Source organism: Pollachius pollachius, assembly GCF_949987615.1.
Source record: "Pollachius pollachius genome assembly, chromosome: 14".
Classification (NCBI taxonomy): domain Eukaryota; kingdom Metazoa; phylum Chordata; class Actinopteri; order Gadiformes; family Gadidae; genus Pollachius; species Pollachius pollachius.
In genome coordinates this window covers 18,738,028-18,755,251 of record NC_136947.1, presented here as the reverse complement: position 1 = coordinate 18,755,251, position 17,224 = coordinate 18,738,028, and the positions used below count along the sequence as shown (strand labels likewise).

At 43.6% G+C, this 17,224-nt stretch overlaps 3 protein-coding genes across 4 annotated transcripts; 2 read left to right on the top strand and 1 right to left on the bottom strand.

Moving 5' to 3' along the window:
- Positions 1 to 451: 451 nt before the first annotated feature.
- LOC307085829 (ras-related protein Rab-3A-like) lies at positions 452 to 8,386 on the top strand. 2 transcript variants are annotated; one of them, XM_079750705.1, is made up of 5 exons: positions 452 to 512; positions 1,655 to 1,879; positions 4,707 to 4,825; positions 5,169 to 5,293; positions 5,777 to 8,386. In XM_079750705.1, the coding sequence occupies exons 1-5, from the start codon at positions 510 to 512 to the stop codon at positions 5,965 to 5,967; spliced, it is 663 nt and encodes a 220-aa protein (XP_079606831.1). In that variant the 5' UTR covers positions 452 to 509; the 3' UTR covers positions 5,968 to 8,386. The 2 variants fall into 2 exon arrangements, with proteins under 2 accessions (XP_079606831.1, XP_079606832.1); XM_079750706.1 differs by having other exon boundaries at positions 501 to 579.
- A 167-nt stretch (positions 8,387 to 8,553) lies between these two features.
- On the bottom strand, positions 8,554 to 10,513 carry LOC307085633 (transcription factor JunD-like). Its single transcript, XM_079750496.1, has one exon. The coding sequence runs from the start codon at positions 10,308 to 10,310 to the stop codon at positions 9,393 to 9,395; it is 918 nt and encodes a 305-aa protein (XP_079606622.1). The 5' UTR covers positions 10,311 to 10,513; the 3' UTR covers positions 8,554 to 9,392.
- Positions 10,514 to 13,172: 2,659 nt separating this feature from the next.
- LOC307085976 (pyroglutamyl-peptidase 1-like) lies at positions 13,173 to 15,233 on the top strand (the record flags this gene model as incomplete). Its single annotated transcript, XM_079750947.1, has 5 exons — positions 13,173 to 13,203; positions 13,668 to 13,720; positions 14,076 to 14,192; positions 14,468 to 14,700; positions 15,056 to 15,233. 5 exons carry the CDS (start codon positions 13,173 to 13,175, stop codon positions 15,231 to 15,233), a joined length of 612 nt encoding a protein of 203 aa, XP_079607073.1.
- Positions 15,234 to 17,224: the final 1,991 nt, after the last annotated feature.

Below are 17,224 nucleotides of genomic sequence, written 5' to 3'. Positions count from 1 at the left end.
AAGACAAAATAACGCATGAATGAACGAAACATATGTTATTGATTTTTAAATACATGCAAACCAATTCAGGTGAAATAACATATCTACACATATTTACATATTTGTTTGATATATATATCAAACAAAACGAAAATGTCCATTATTTTTCATTAAAACATATAAACAGTATATATATACACACACACACACACACACACACATATATATATGTGTATGTGTGTGTGTGTGTGTGTGTGTGTGTGTGTGTGTAAATGTCCACATTATGAATCATTATGTGTACCTACATATGATTATATAAACTTGGTCGCCAATAATTATATAAAAAATAATAGATAGAGATACGCATGATTGATGGGCGGGCCCCTGCAGTTTAGACAAGACGTCGTGCATCAATTTGCCAGAGTGCCAGCGTTGAGCCCGCCCTTTTCGCTCCCGTCAATCAAGAGACGCACACAGACTGCTGCAGGTGCAACGCTGTCACTGCATAGGATCATAAAACAAGACATTTCATGGTAAGCCCCGGCTTCATTCATACTCCCAACAAGACGATATAAAAAAGGATAACCGCCGCAGCAAAGGGTAGGCGAGCGATACACCTTTGTGTATTATATTTGTATTGGAGAGATGATTTCAAAAAAGCAAATACACAAAAGAGAGTAACCTTCATTTGACATAGATGGGATGCTAGCTGCCTATTATCCACGACTGTCACGGTATGCTAGGCTAACCGATGCTAGCGTTATCGCCCGATTAGTAATGATTAAAAACATCAGCGTTTGTTGCCATATGCTTCGTTGGTTGAAGGTCGAGAAGTAAATAGTGGTAGTGTATTCAATTTGTATTCAAAAAACATTGTGCTCATATACTTTGGTATGATGCACGATTCAATATCTGCTAATGTTAGCTAGACGCTGGAGTCGAGCTGTTGTGTGTTAATTTGGGATAAGAGGCTAGGGACGGCTCAGCACTGGTGACACTGTGTGTGTTACTACAGGCTAGTAGCTCAGATATTACCACTATAACGACAACCAGGGATGTTAGACTGGTATCACGGCAGCATATGCATGTGTGCATATATAAACATATGGCTGTTTAGAATAGAGGGCTACCAGATCATTTCTAAGCAGCCATATGTTCATTCATAATTGGCTAGCAGGCGCTTTTGCAGTGGCCACCCTGGCTAAATGGGATAGGCAGTTTAGCTGATGCTAAGCCCTGGTACTTCCGCCTTCTTATCAGTTGTGGGACGTACGACTTTAGTGCTGCAGTGTGGTGGTAAGCGTCCCATGGTAGCTGCGAGAAAGCTATTTATGTCTGTGTTTTTTTTGGGGAAAGGGCTGTGTGTGTCTGCTGCAACCGTGGGAAATGTGGTATTTAGGTGGGAACCCAACTGGAAAGGGACTGGTGATGATTAAAACCCTATTATTGGGGTTGTAATAACAGACACATACTTCTTGCATACTCAATGAATAAGCCTTAATGTGACCAGACTGTTGTTAGTGTGTTATTATACACCTCTATCAGACACTTCAATGGGGCTATGGTTGCTATGCTTTCTGTCGCCTGCAATCTTAAGAACAAACACAGATTGGACCAGTGAAACTCAACCACCACAATGCTGTTTATGTATTTGCGTTTCTATTTTCCCGTATAGATGGCGTCAGCAAATGCTAGCTATGGACAGAAGGAGACTTCGGATCAGAACTTCGACTACATGTTCAAGATCCTGATCATTGGTAACAGCAGCGTGGGGAAGACCTCCTTCCTCTTCCGCTACGCAGACGACTCCTTCACGCCGGCCTTCGTCAGCACGGTGGGCATCGACTTCAAAGTGAAGACCATCTACAGGAACGACAAGAGGATAAAGCTACAGATCTGGGTGAGGAACAGAGCGACGTACGGTATCTCTCCATCTGTTTGGTAAAAAATAGTTAAAAGATGTTTTCTTAAAAATGGTCAGCATTTGCCATAGAAATTATCTTAGTGATAAACCTTTTCAGGGGTCAGATATACATTCCCCTATAACCAAATAAGTAATTTTGAAAATCTAGCCCCCTGGTTCCTGGCCCCAGACCAGGAACCAGGGGTGTGCAAAGAGTTTGTGAACATTCAAAACGTTTCCACGATCTGCCTTTAAAGAGAGATCATTAGTATCGTGCTACGGTGCATATTCTATCAGTTATATCAGGCTTATACAGATCGTCCAAAGTGGTTTTCTCAGCCAGATCTTACATCGCACTTTTTTCGATAAAGGTTATTATCTTTAATCAGGGTTATGCTTCCTGCACACCTGTCGTATAACACACCGGTGTGTGTGGAGGGTGAAGCTCTCTCCGAGCAGCGGTTTATTTTTGGTGTCCGCACCCGAGTGAGGGTTAAGCATGAGGGTTAAGCACACTTATAGTATCCTGCCACTTTTCGTAAACAACATCGCTCATTATATTGCTCATACAAAACGACAAAAACGTATCACCAAGTAGCCGTTGGTCACAACCATGAGGATAACATTGTTTTTTTAAAATACCCTAGGGTTCTAATTCCAGCTCAAACAGTGGGTTAACAGATACTACTACTAACCTTAAAAGAAAGAACCAGAAAGAGGTCTCCAACAGTTAAACTGTGAAAGGAGCCGAAGGCACTCGAGAACAGCACACAGTTTGACAGGACATGTATGAGTTGGAAAAAGGTCACTGTTGCGGTGACACCTTACCTTGCCAAGGATATGATTCCCACTTAAACCGTTGAAATGAGTGTTTCAAAAGCTCAAAATAGTTGATCTGCTCTACGAGGTTCCCAGTGCAAATATTTGACCATCATTTAGAGAAAATAGGAGTGCAATTCGATGTTTTTGCCACTCTTCCAAAATCATTTTGTTAATGTTCCCCTCTGCCTGAAAGGCAGAGAATACTCTTCGACGTCAGGACGAAGGGACACTGGCAGCGAGGTGTGTGTGGATGTGTAGAGAGTCTGGGCATCGGTTTATGTTGATTACAGAGTCCAGGAGAGGGTTCTGTTTCCTGGACACTTAAAGTATAACGCCACGGTGCGTGAAGCATTTCATATACAACATCGCTCATTTTCTCATACACAACTCATGCACAACATTATTGTTGTCGTGGGTTGTAGCCATGGGGGTTCAAAGTGCCCCATTCCTTCTTAGAACTCTCAGCCCAAAGCATGTCTTTTAAAATCTCATAGTGTTCAGATTCCAGCTGAAACATTGGACTAATTTACACTTTAATGTTATGTAGGTAATCTTTTGAAACTGAGATACAATTTTTGTTAAATGTTCATACTTTGCAGATTTCCCCCCAAAAGTTTTTTTGGGTTGGCTCCTGTTGTTATTCAACCTCATTTTTACCCTAACTATCAATTACCTTTTAGGCCTTACACATATCACATGTCAATCGATGCACAGATAAGCAATAAGCAATTAATAGTGAATAACAAAGCAATTCCATACATAGGACATATTGTTGATTCGACTTGCCAACTGTGCTGGACCACTTAAGTCCTTAACAATACAATACATGTTTGTTCCAGATACTATTCTGTGAATGAATGAGATTCTCTAGGGGCTGCATTCCTTTTTATAGACACTGGTGCTTTTGAGAGTCTAGCGTGCTGCCCTTCACCCATCTCATTGTGAGCCTCAGACAGCTGCATCTTTCAAAACACACTGCATCTTCCTCTTCTTAACACAAGCTGTTAAAGCTCTCTACTACTTCTGTTTAGGTATTTCCCATATCATTCCATCCAAAGTGGCTTTGGTTTGATTGTAGATACATATTATGAATGAACAGGTAGGGGTTAGGGGGGGCATCAAGTATGCCTACAGATGCAGACATTGGGGTTCCCACCCAGACCACCCTAACCACTACACCAACCTGCCTACCCCTAATAAATAGTTCACACTGCTTGTTTCCGCTTTAAAGCCTTCAGCTAACGTGTCCTTCAGGACGTCCCCCTGATCAGCGAAGGGATCTCTCCCTGAACGCCAGCCTAATTTATGCCTACTTGATGTTTGATGACCAAATCCCGGTCTCCTCACCTCCTACATTACTAATGACTGCTCTGCTCCATCAGTCCAGTCCCATGTCCTCACACAGGGTTCTCCCACATCAGGCCTGTGATTGGTGGCCGCTTAGCCTGTAATGTGCAGCAGCACTCCGTCTGCCATGTCTTAATAGGCCTTACCCTTCATGTCTTAATAGGCCTTACCCTTCATGCGTTCCGACAAGCGCCATAAAGTTCGACCCCGGGCCGGTCGCAGCTGATTAGGCTTGATGCTGTGGGAGGATGTGATGTGTTGTGGCTGCGGGCCGTTAAGCAACGGTTCCTACCATCGCGGCGGTTCTGAGCTCCCTTGCTGAACAAAGAGGCAGAGGATGGGACGTGTCAGTGGGTCGAAATGTGTAATTGTTAACCGTACGGGCCCTGTTCAACGGGGGAACCATTGTAATCCTCAGGTCTGTCAGATTCAAAGATCTGAATTTGTGGAAGAAGAATAATCTTCAGCCACTATTTATATTTATATAGATTATTATTTATATTTATACAAGTGTTTAATTTTGGGTTTGTTGAAAATGGGGATTGGATGTCGGGCTTCACTTTGGCATTAGGAGTTTATAGAGGTTTTAGCCTACAAAATTACAGGACCCTTGGTTGGACCTGTACCAACGTTATTTGTCCATGTGTGTGTACAGGACACAGCTGGCCAGGAGCGCTACAGGACAATCACCACAGCGTACTACAGGGGCGCCATGGGCTTCATCCTGATGTACGACATCACCAACGAGGACTCCTTCAACGCTGTACAAGACTGGTAAGCAACAGAACACTTATATATAATACAGACTCTATGTACAATTTATGTATGTAAAAAAAAATACCAAGATATGTGTATATATTTATATGCACACACATACATTAGATATAGATATAGATATGTATGTATGTATGTATGTATGTATGTATGTATGTATGTATGTATGTATGTATATATATATATATGTAACTATTTCTACTGCAACATTTCAAACTGTAACAGCCACATTCTGTCAGGCTTGTTTAGTCAGGTTAAACAGAGGTTGTCTAACAGGATATATCAAGGCTGGTGATCAGCATCAAAGCTCCGCCTGACGCCGTGGCGGTCTGTGTCCCTGCAGGGCCACCCAGATCAAGACGTACTCGTGGGACAACGCCCAGGTGCTGCTGGTGGGCAACAAGTGTGACATGGAGGACGAGAGGGTGGTGGCGGCGGAGAGGGGCCGGCAGCTCTCTGAACAGCTGGGTAGGTCCACTCACAGCCTGGGGAGAACACAAGGGGGGTGGCGTGGATGGATGGGGCGTTTGGCCGGAGCCATTTGAGATGCATGCCAGTCATGAGCAGGTAGGGGTGGGGCATCTTAGTCAAGCAGGCCCACAGATAGACCATGGGGCCATGGGGATTAACCTGACCCCTTTGGCCGAGGGTCAAACACCCTCACCCCCTGACTATATCAAGATGTGAAGTAGGCTACGATATTCACCTTTATTTAAAAGGTTGTGTTTATTACCTTATTTGTTCTATGTGGCATTCCAACTCTGGTAGGAGGTATATTTTAGTTGTATTGCCCTCTGCTTTGGAATCACACCTCCATGATTTGTTGGTTGGGCGTGGTTATTTCCTGTGGGTTATAAAAGGACTCTTAATGACTCTAGTACAAAGCGCTATGTGGAAGGACGGAAGGACAATCCACACAAGGTCTCACATCAGTGTCCCCGGCCCTCGTAGGTTTTGAGTACTTCGAGGCCAGTGCCAAGGACAACATCAACGTAAAGCAGACCTTCGAGAGGCTGGTGGATGTCATCTGTGAGAGGATGTCCGACAGCCTGGACAACGCCGACCCCACCGTGACCGGGGGCAAGCAGGGGCCCCAGCTCAGCGAGCAGCCTCAGAGGTCCAGCCAGGACTGTGCTTGTTGAACACACCAACACTCAATATATACACGAACACACACACACACACAGTCAATACACACACGCACACACGGTCAATAAACACTGCTGATACATTTAATATCTCTCTGTCACTCTTGTTGTTACACAAACACTGCCATATACAGACATGAATCAAGCTGCATTTTAAATCTGTGCCCCCTGTTTAACAAAGTGGACCGTCAAAGTGAGTGATCCTATTGCCAGAGATCTCTCTCTCTCTTTCTCTCTCTCTCTCTTTCTCTCTCGCTTTCTCTGTCTCTCTCTCTCTCTCTCTCTCTCTCTCGTTCTCTGACTTTCACATATGAAGAGGCAGACCTATCCCTTCACACCACCCGGTGCTTGCGGGGCAAGAAAAGTTATTTTTTTGCCACAGCCTGAATCTGAAATGTCGCTAAAGGTCGAGGGTAGAGGCGACAACTCATCTTCTCTCGTGACATTTTATTCCTGTCAGATGTCCAAAAGCAAGTTACACCTGATCCCCACCTTATTCTACACACACATACACTCTCTAAGACACACACACACACACACACACACACACACACACACACACACACAGCACTGAGGCCTCAAACCCTAATGGATCTGAATCACAACATAATCTTTGTTCTTTTTGAGCCCCGATGGATATGTGTGTGTGTGTGTTATTCGTTTTTGTTATCCTTACTAAATGGACTGGATGTGATCTTGCTGCGCATGTTGAGTCCGTAATCCATCCCAGTTTTGTGGTTGATTGATTTGTTCTACCGGTCACGCGGTCCAAGATAGATTATACCTTTGCGCAAGGAAATCAAATTTATTGAAATAGCACGCATTGTTTCAATAATTAGTTTGTTCTGTTCTGTAGTTCTGTTTTGGAGTTTAGAAAGGTCATTCCTATTGATGGACCTTTTTTCAGTTCTTCTAGTTGGAAAACGACTTGAAGGAAAAGCGAATGGAAAAGGAGATGTCTTTGACCATTATGAGAATGGTGTGTATTAATGTTTAGAAGAAGAATATACAACAGGAATACCACTGAAAGAAGACTTTTAAGATGTTGTATCCCAAGCTGTGCTGTTTGTGAGAGGTGCATGACTACTATGTCTCTTGCCCGTGATTGGTTGATTGGTTGGCTGGTTGTTTGTGTGAGCTGTTTGGTGAAAGGTTCCTAGTCTCAGTTGCATTACCCAATCCGTCTGTTTGTCTTTAGCGTTTTTACTACTGGACAGTAGCAAGCGTATCCCAAAGCTTCAGAGGAACAGGGGAGGTTTGGCCTCTGGACTTCATCCATATCAAGTTTGAACCTTCAAGTCTCTACTTTTTCATTTACCGTGCGCATGACAAAACCAGTGCCCACGGCGACGGCATGTTAGTCAACATGTGTGCATGGGTACGCCACAAAACTGCCCTTTTCAACCTTTATCACAGATTCCCGTGTCTATAAAGTCAATGTTTTTTTTTTGTTCTTTCAGTTTCTTTGGGCATTTATATATTTTTTAGGAATGTTGATATGTTGTGTATGTTTATTTATTCCTGTATTTTTTTATTTGGATTTTGCTGTAAACAGTACAAACCGTTTTTAAAATGTTATGCATTGACAGATGCACACAAAGCATGTCAACACGTTTTAGTACCTTACGACTTATTGAAAATTATATTTATATACAGTATTTATGACTTATTTATGTTTTGAGAAGCTGTTCTTCCAAGGTTGCAGTTTGATCTACACACTCTTGTGCCGTAGCATAAGATGGTCCACCACTATGTCACACCGTAGCTATTTGTTTTTGTTTGGATTCTCTCTGACACTACTTTGCGTCTTGAATTGTGTACAAAGTTTAAGGATATCTAAACATGACCATTCCAATCGTACGATGTAATGTACAAGTCAAGTCTGTAATCATTTTTAAAACATTCTTTGAGCCAAACTGCGTACATTCTAAGATCTCTAAAAAAACAGTTGTTCCTGGATTAATCACTGGACCCTATCAGCGCTGGTCGTACTCAACCGAAAGCAAACCTTTCTCTTACAAGATACTATTTGTGTAAGCGTCTTCTACAGAGCAGAGTTTTATTTATAGAGAAATAAATATAAACCTTAGAAGTTCAGATACGGCCTCACTTGCTTGGCTGTTACAGTTTCTGAACACTAGAAATACACTAGTGGCCATGAGGAGGAAAACGTGGAGAGGAGGTGAAAACACTAAATCAAAAATGTTTTGCCGGAATTTTGTTTCCTTCTAATTTTCTGTGTTGGGTTTCTTCTTTTTTTGTTTGCCGTTTTGCTACGCTGTACACTTGCTTCTGACTGAGGAACACGTATGGATATGGTTTGGCTTCCCCTGTCCCACCCCTTTGTAAATAAGACTTTTCTGCCCTTTTCCCGGTCATAGTCAAGTGTGAGTTGTGCTGTAATTCCAGGTATGCCAGGTTTGCTAAAACTGAGCAATCAATAAAATTATCTGAACATGATAGTGAAAGAATAGTCAATTTTGTGTGTGTGTGTGTGTGTGTGTGTCAGAGATCAAGAAGAGGTTGTTTTTTTAAGAATTCATTGATACATAAACACTTTTCAAAACCACCAGAGGGCACAATGTTTACCATAGTAATGCTATACAATAGTTACAAACAAGCAATCAGAGCAGTGTCATCACTTTGACATTTTGTTATTTATGTGTAGTCGTTTCAGTAAGCACTAATATTGCGATGAACAACGCTCAACCGACCTGCTTATGTAGTGAATTTAATGTGTTTGAGAGGTAAAAAAAACAACTCATTACATGTAGCTATACGCAGCTTCTGATGGCTACAAACACTCACGCTCTCACACACACGCACACACACACACAAGAATGAATAGTTTAAGGTAGAAAGAAAACAACACAACAATCACGATATAGAAAAGGCGTTTCCTACTGCACACACATGGCATTTAAAACATGCACTGTTCACGTCTGCAACAGGAGGGACGTCAATGGTGTATTATGCAAATGACACGTTTCAGTAAATAAAATATATATTTTTTCCATTGGTAAGTGCTTGTAAACAACGAAGGCATTACAAAACGAAGTGGATGTTCATGAAAGCACCCTGGTATTAGATAGCAGATTGTCCAGTTAACATTACATGTAGAGATCTATCCTTTGCCAGTCCATTGGATGATTGCGAGCGGCACAATGAGCAAAATGGCTGCACCAGAAGGGGCAGCCTACACCTGCAGCTGGTCTACCTGCAATTTCCAGTTCACCTGGGACTCTATGGAATTACTTGGAACCGCATTTAAACCTCTGCACCAACAACAATTAATCAAAAGTCATTCTCGTGTCTGTCTCCCATTAACTCGCTTGAACCCCCAGAGCGTTTCAGTCTCAGATCCGATACCTTAAAGCAAAGGATGGTTGAGTATGTGGAGCACATCTGGTTTACGAGATCTAATAGGCCTGGACCTGATTTGGGAGCAATTGGCATCCATTGCTGACATGGTTCATCACCTTCTGCTTCAGCTGGGCCACTTGCTCTCTCAGCACCCCGGCCGTGGAGGCAAGCTCTGTGTTCTGTGTTTTCAGTGACTTCACCTTGTCCTCCAAGCGGGAGATCCTCTCCAGCTTCCTCTTGCGGCACTTGGACGCCGCTATCCTATTGCGCAGCTTCTTCCTCTCTGCCTTGATGCGCTCCTGGTTGTCCATGTCGATGGGGGACAGGGGGGGGCTGTCGCCGAAGCTCTGCATGTCCGGCACCGTCTGGGGCTCGTCCTTCACCATGCCGGCGGACTGGAGCCGCGACAGAACGGCCGCCGCGGCCGCCTGCTGCTGCTGGATGCCGGGCATGTGGGACGGCGGTGGGGGGAAAGGCACGGTGTCCGTGGAGTAGTGGATGGTCGTTCCCTGCAGGGGGCTGGAGGCGTAGCCGTTGAGCGTGGTGTACACGGGCAGATCGGACGCCTGCTGGAGTCCAACGGACGCTGCGTTGGAGCCGAGAAGCTCCAGGCGGTCCACGGAAACGCACGACGCCTCGTTCAGCTGGTTCTGCTTGTGGAGGTCCTCCAGGGCTTTCACGAAACCCTCCGCGAATTCCTGCTCGTCGCTGGCGGACTTGGGGTAGAGGAACTGGGAGGTCGGGTTGGTTGTGGGGACCATGCCGTTGGACTGGATGATCAGACGCTCAAGGTCCGGAGAGGCGAGCTTCAGGAGTCCGAGGTCCGGGGAGTTGAGGATGCCGTCCGTGTCCCGCAAAGGGTTGGGCTTGTTGGACAGCTCGTCGTCTTGAGCGTTAAGATTCAGGTTGATTTCCTTTTTCATCATGCTGCTTTGGGTGTAGATGCTCGAGATTCTTCGGTTCTTCGTTTCCATTCTCTGCCCTCTCACGCGAGGGATTGTTCCGCTTTACGCATGGATAAAGACCTCATTGGTATCCATGAGAACGGGGAAATAATCCTATGCTATGTCCCCTTATTTCGAGTGTAATCCGATCGTTATTTAGTTTCCGCCTTTTGATTAAGTTATTTCACTTCCCCGCTGGAGTCCATTCAGTCTGAAGGGTGTCTTTCCTAGGAACTGAGCGCAAGTCTTTCGCAATGGTACGCCTGCTATGCGCACGCCCAGCCCTCCTCAGCTCGCCTCCTATCCACAAAAATTCCATTATGTCACTTCAGAGCGCGGAGATTGGCCCAACATGACGTTGGTTTCCGGTCCGATTTAAATAAGGGGGCCGAGCCAGCCTTCATTGCCATGGCGATCTTAGGTAAACTCCAAACATTGCAATGCATTGTGGTTTGATGTCATAGCATAAAAAAGCTCGGGGTCGCCAGAAGAGAGCAATGACTGGGCGGGGAAGGTACACACGCAAGCTGAGAGCTGAGCAGAAGTAACAAGCCTGCAGGCGTACTGTGTGCATAGCTGTTAACAGGATAGGCCAGTTTTTAGAAGTGCAGAACTCCTTTCTAGCCCAGACTTAAACCAGAATAAAATAGAGTGGAGGGTAAAGCCCTTTAGACCATCCGTTTCCATAAAAAACTAAACTAAACATGTTCAAATGTTAAGTGTATATTATTTGTTAATCTAATGTTGAAACAGTCACACACACTTGCATCCACTGTATTTGTCATTCGTCGGTTGAAAAAATAACCTTTTACAAGTGGAACAGCAAAGTTTTTATGTGCCGCTAGCAGGGAGTTCCTGGCGAAGCCAACATATGATAACATTCAGCCTTTAACAAACAGAGCGAGACCAATAATCAAAAGGCACAGAATATAACTGCGGTAGAAAAGAAGATCTGAGCGTTATGCAGTGACCTGGCTTGTGTTTGCATATGGTGTTTGCATGTTCTCCGTGTGTCCTGGACTTTACCTCTCCTACTTAACATCAAACATCGGCCATCTTGAGCTGATTACGAACTCTATATGATGCCTTTGAGTGTGCAATAAAAACACCACACAATGGACTAGTCCATCAAGAATGTACCCCTCATGCTCATTAGTAGATAGTGAAAGAAAACATTCTGCCCCCCTGATCTTTCCGATTCGTATTCCTTCTCTGCCCTCTGACTGGGCACATTTACATTACTGGGTTGATGTAAATGTTAAGTAATTGTAGATGCAGGATTGCCAGATGGAAGAAAGGATGAACCACAGCAAATGGGATAGCTGCTCATAAAGAGTAGCACATAGCAGTGTGACGGGTTCTTTCTAACTGTTTTCACTGTTTCTATATAGGAGTGGTGGGCACTGGAACAGTGCAACACCCAGGGACCCATTCCCATTTACAACCTGTGGCTCTCAGCCCAGGGCTCTGCAAGGAGTGTACCCCAAATGGAGGCGGTTATATGGGCTTCAGGGACCCTGGAACACCCATGAGAACCTCACACCATCAGAAATAACAGATGGCTTTCTAAAAAGAAACCCCTTGTTTTGGAATTAAAATCAAGATCCACTCTTAAAACAACTGCTGCTGCAAATATGTGTGTGCAAAAGCAACCTCTTGATATTATTCCCAAAAAAAGACATGTTTTGTAATGATAAGAGACACATCCAAATATGGAGTAGGACCAAGCTGGTTATTATACGTAGGCCACTGTATGGTGGACACTAGAAATATTGTTATTCCACCCACACAGAGAGGGAGGCAAGACGTCAGCAGACACCTCTGCATCACCAGAGAGGAGAGAGGGCATCATTAGTTTCCATGGCAACACTGACATAGCGAGTGACGTAGGTGGAGGCAGAGAGAGCGACGGAGAGACAGAGGTGGGAGGGGAATGGGTGGCTGTCAGACTGCAGTGCAGGGTTGTGTGGGTGTTCTGAACAGTGGTGACGATTAATATTATGTTTGTGTGTATGTGTGTGTGTGTGTGTGTGTGTGTGTGTGTGTGAATGAAGTTGGTTATTTTTATGTATAACTGTATAGCCGCTAAATGGTCATCAGACTCTACATTGTTAAATCTGCTTTTTATGAGGGGAAAAGAGAATGTACCTCCTTTTTGCATAATGTTTAAATTATGTGTAGGTTTTCGTGGCATAGGGTCCAGATACTCGGGCCAGAGCATGTGCGTCATTCACGAGCCAGGGTGGGGGCGACAGCGGCCAGAGGGGAGAAAAAAAGGTGCCATTCCTGGCTTAAGGAAAATAAGCGCTGTCTTCATGAAAATGTATTTTGCAGTGTTTAACTCTTGACAGGGTAACCATGGTAACCACCTGAGATGCACATAGTGAATTAAAGGCAAGTTGTTGTTGTCTTTTGTGGAATTTAATTTAAATAACACAACTGATGACTTCAATATGGCCAGAATGTTAGTATGCATTTTGGTAACTAAACAGCCTCATTTTGCGCAGTGGAAGAAGATCTGGTGTGCATATTGACAGTTGCTGTCGGTGGTTAATACGTTTCCCAGTCGCCAGCCATCTTAATGTGAACAGCTTGATCGATGCTGGATGTGTCAGTGTAGGCCTTGTCTTCTGATCACACGTCATATGGTAATATACATCGTTGTACAGCAGATGGCAACCTCATTCATCTGCATGACATGATTGCACACCTTCCATCAGAAGAAGTAGAAGAGGTGCCTAAACTGTATTTAAACCCATGATTGAGAAAACCATGAACCTTTGGTCTGAACCATAGTCTACACTTTGGTCTTCGCACTGCTATCAATTAGTTGTTGTTCAGATTGTTTTGCTCTGAGTTACTAGTGTTTGTGTGACTATTGATCAAGAAAAAATGACCACTAAGAAGAAAGTGATAGTAACAGGTAAGTAGTTGAAATGTTCTAAAATGTGAAATGTGATTATTTTTTCTTTTTTGTTCTGTTCACGCCCCACTGTGGTTTATACTGGTCAGGCAGACACTGTTATACATCCTGTAAACTTGCATAATGTATCATTGATTTAAAGTTACTGCCCATTTTAATGTATGTACTGTATTCATAAACTGTCTGCTTTTTGGAAATTATATTGTGTTATTAGTAGAATAATTAATTGTATTAATAATAATAAATAATAATTATTATTATATTTTATCTCATAGTTTTGAAAGGAAAATAAAACAATAACTACAACTTTCCATTGAAAAAGGGTATACAAAGTTGAATTATAATTTAATTATGTTAATATTTTACTTACTATCTTTTATTCTTGGTTACACAATGACTTACGGTGTGCTTCAATCGTAATCAATGATGTGCTTCAATCATTGATTACGTCACCTTTCTGTCAGGGTTCGAGCCATTCGGCGGGGACAAAGTCAACTCCAGCTGGGAGGCAGTGAAGGTTCAGCTCATTACTATAGATCAGATGTGATGTTAAACTGAATCCTGCAGTCCACAAAGCGCTGATGACCTTTCATATATTTTAGGTCAAATGTTATGAAAATAACAGACAGCAAATTTTCGTGATTGAGGTCCTAGGTTTGATTCCTCCATCTCCACATTTTACTCATAGACTTTGTATGGCTTGCTCCTAACCAGCTCTTTAATGATCCAAATCTGAATGCTCTCTAAGTCACTTTGGTAAAAAGCCCCTGCTAAATTACTAAATACTGTGATGAGAGTAGAGTTAAATAAACAATATGAGTCTGTATCATATTCATTGCTGAAGACATTCTTCCTGTGTAATGAAACCACAGGAACTGAAGCGGTTGGGGCTCGGCCACTCAGTGGACCTTCACGTGCAACAGATCCCTGTTGAATACCAGGCTGTGAAGGACCTACTGCCATTGCTCTGGAAACAGCATCAACCCCACGTAAGGAAACCGTGGAAAGGTATCAAAGCATAGCAGTTACTCAGAATACTGGGGGTGACAGTAGCTCAGGAGGTAGAGCGGGTTGGCTTGTAACCGGAAGTTCGATCCCCGGCTCCTCCTAGTGTCGAGGTGTCCCTGAACAGAACGCCTCACCCTGACTGCTCCTGACGAGCTTGCTGTCGCCCTGCGTGGTTGACTAAATGTAAATGTAGAACACTTAGATGCGACGCCTATGCCTCTCTCACATGGCATTGTGTTGACTTTTCCCCTGTTAGTTTGTGGTTCATGTGGGTGTGTCTGGGATAGCCACCACGGTGACTCTGGAGCAGTTGGGACATAACGTGGGCTACAAGAAACCGGACAATGTTGGCTACAGCCCAGAGTGTGAGTGTTGTGTGGTGGGTGGTCCGGAAACCGTCCACTCTGTCCTGGACATGGAGGTGGTCCGCCAAAGGGTGAAAGACTCTGGCCTCGGGGTCGCTGTGTCCACGTCACAGGATGCTGGAAGGTATCAGCTTTTTGATTTTGATTTTGCTATTAGTGAGAGGGTTTTTATATTGTGCCATGGGTACATTATTTTGAGATTGAATTGATTAAGTTATTGAATAAGAACTGAAATAAATAAGTTGTCTTACATTTTCTGCACACAGATAACTTGAATTAATTTAATGTGAATGAAGATGCAACTAGAACAACATTGTTGTTCTTGTTGTTTACGGGATGAGTTGTAAATGTTTGCCTTCTTGTGATTCTACCTCACAAACGGGTCTAAATATTAAACACATAACATCCCTGTAACACCACATAAGCTAAAAGATGCGTCTAACACGTCCCTCCCTCTCTCTGTGTGCGGCCCACGTCAGGTACCTCTGTGACTACTCCTACTACAAGTCTCTGTACGTGGGGGAGCGCAGGTGTGGCTTTGTGCACGTGCCTCCTCTGGAGGAGCCCTACAGCAGCAAGGAGCTGGGTCTGGCCCTCCAGGCCGTGGTGACGGAGATGCTGGGGCTCCTCACCAAGGCGGAGGGCACAGAGAAGTAACCACACATCTCCTGTTGTCAGCAGCCCCATGAACACCCTCCCTCTACCTGTCCATGAGGCCCCACCCCCCAGGCAGGTTTACCGATTGAACACAATGATCTAAAGGGGCCGGGGATCAGGTGGGGGCTAGCTGTATCATGGGAAAACTACGAGGGCTACTGCTGCCCCAGAACTGATAAACTACTTCAATAAAACAATTACAATCCAAACTGTTATACTGTTTTGTTGTTCTCAATGGGCCTCAATCAACCATCAGCCAGCTTATTTACCTTCCCTGTTCAGTTCCCCCACCCACGCAGCATTTGGATCCAAGATAACTGCTAGGTGAGTCCCAAGAAGTGATTGCAAAACGTGGCCATGGCCAAGAGTACAAAGGTACGTCCAAGAGTGTGTTCCAGGACCAGTGCATGCAGACAATCATTTATAACACTATTGATGAAACTAACTAATCAGGGAGCACAAGTCCTCAATATTTTACAAGAGCTGTTAAGATCATTTAGAAATCTTAACAGATCATAGGAAGGGCAAGACTTGGGAAATGTCAAGGAAGCAAAGAAAGAAGTTGGGGGTGACACCAAAATACAGAAACCACTCGAGTGAGGCATGAGTAACCAATGAAGAAGATAACCAATATGATAACCATTCATATCCATCACCTCCTGTCTCCCACTGGGACAAGACTTCAACCTGACAGGTCCCTGAACCACGAGGATAGATGGAGAAAGAAGGCCTCAGAAAAAGGAGAGATGACGATTTTTTGAATCAAATTAGTTATTGCTGAGCTGTTATGACAATATGACTCTTCTATCTTTTAATGGGAGAGTAAAGCAGAAGTGCTTATTACTGGAAAGGACTGCTGAATCAACCGCTTCTTTTTCTAGACTCTCCCAGATGAAAACCATGGCTGACATATGTGAAAACATGTGTTGTAATGGTTGACCACAAGTTCATGAAAGTGTGAACCAATGAGCATTGATGATATATCAGGGTATGACAAGTACACAGCAAAATGTGAGCAAATAAACAATCATCATGTGTATATCTGTGGAGAAAGGGTTGGACCAGAGTGAGAGAACCTCCTATAGAAGTGATGCTCCTGAGGACTACCAGACGTCATGGCTTGAGGCGCTGCAGTCAGCCAAACCATATATCAATGAATTGATTAGTAATAACAAGTAATAACAAGATTAAGACATGCTTTATCTGTTTCATTGGAATTGACCTGCACATTGGTATGCTACTGTATTTTGTATATATAGACAACTAAATATATGAGTACTTTTATTTGAAATTGTCTTAAAAATCTCCTTTCTCCTTTCAACCTGGGTAGCAGACATAGTTGATAGCAATGAGGATAGACTACTTTGAAATTTGAAACTCTAAACTAAAGTTCCAAAAGTGACTTTATTGCTTATCTTCAAGGAGAAAAACAGAGGGTTAGTGCTACGTGTAAACAGCAATTGAAGGGAACTCTGTCTGTGTACAACTTTTCCCTAGAGCTGCGAGTTTATCCTAGCTCCAAAAATAGAAACCCAGCGAACAACATCAAGAATCTGAACCTTTGGGGAAGAGCCATGATCCACGAACCTGGCTTTGGTTGTACCATACCATGTTGTACTGTACTAGATTGGCCTACATCTAGGCTGTACTGTACTAGGTTAGCCTACATTGAGGTTTTACTCTACTAGTTTGTGTCGTAGAAGATGGTTATACTAAGTTGAAATGTACTAGGTTATATTTTACTCGGTTGTGTTGTACTTGATACAACACAACTGTGGTCTAGGTTGTGTCTTTGCCAGTGCTGCCATGTGTCTTTTCCTATTTATATTCTCTCTCCACTACTCGACTGGACAAGCAGTGTCTGGAAGAAGCCCATGCAGGAGTCTGTAATCAGGGCTCCAGTGTCATTGTCCATTGTCTCAGGTTAATCGTTTCCTCAAATGAAAACATGGCTTGCGTTCAATAAGTGGAAACACGTACGCTGGCGAAGT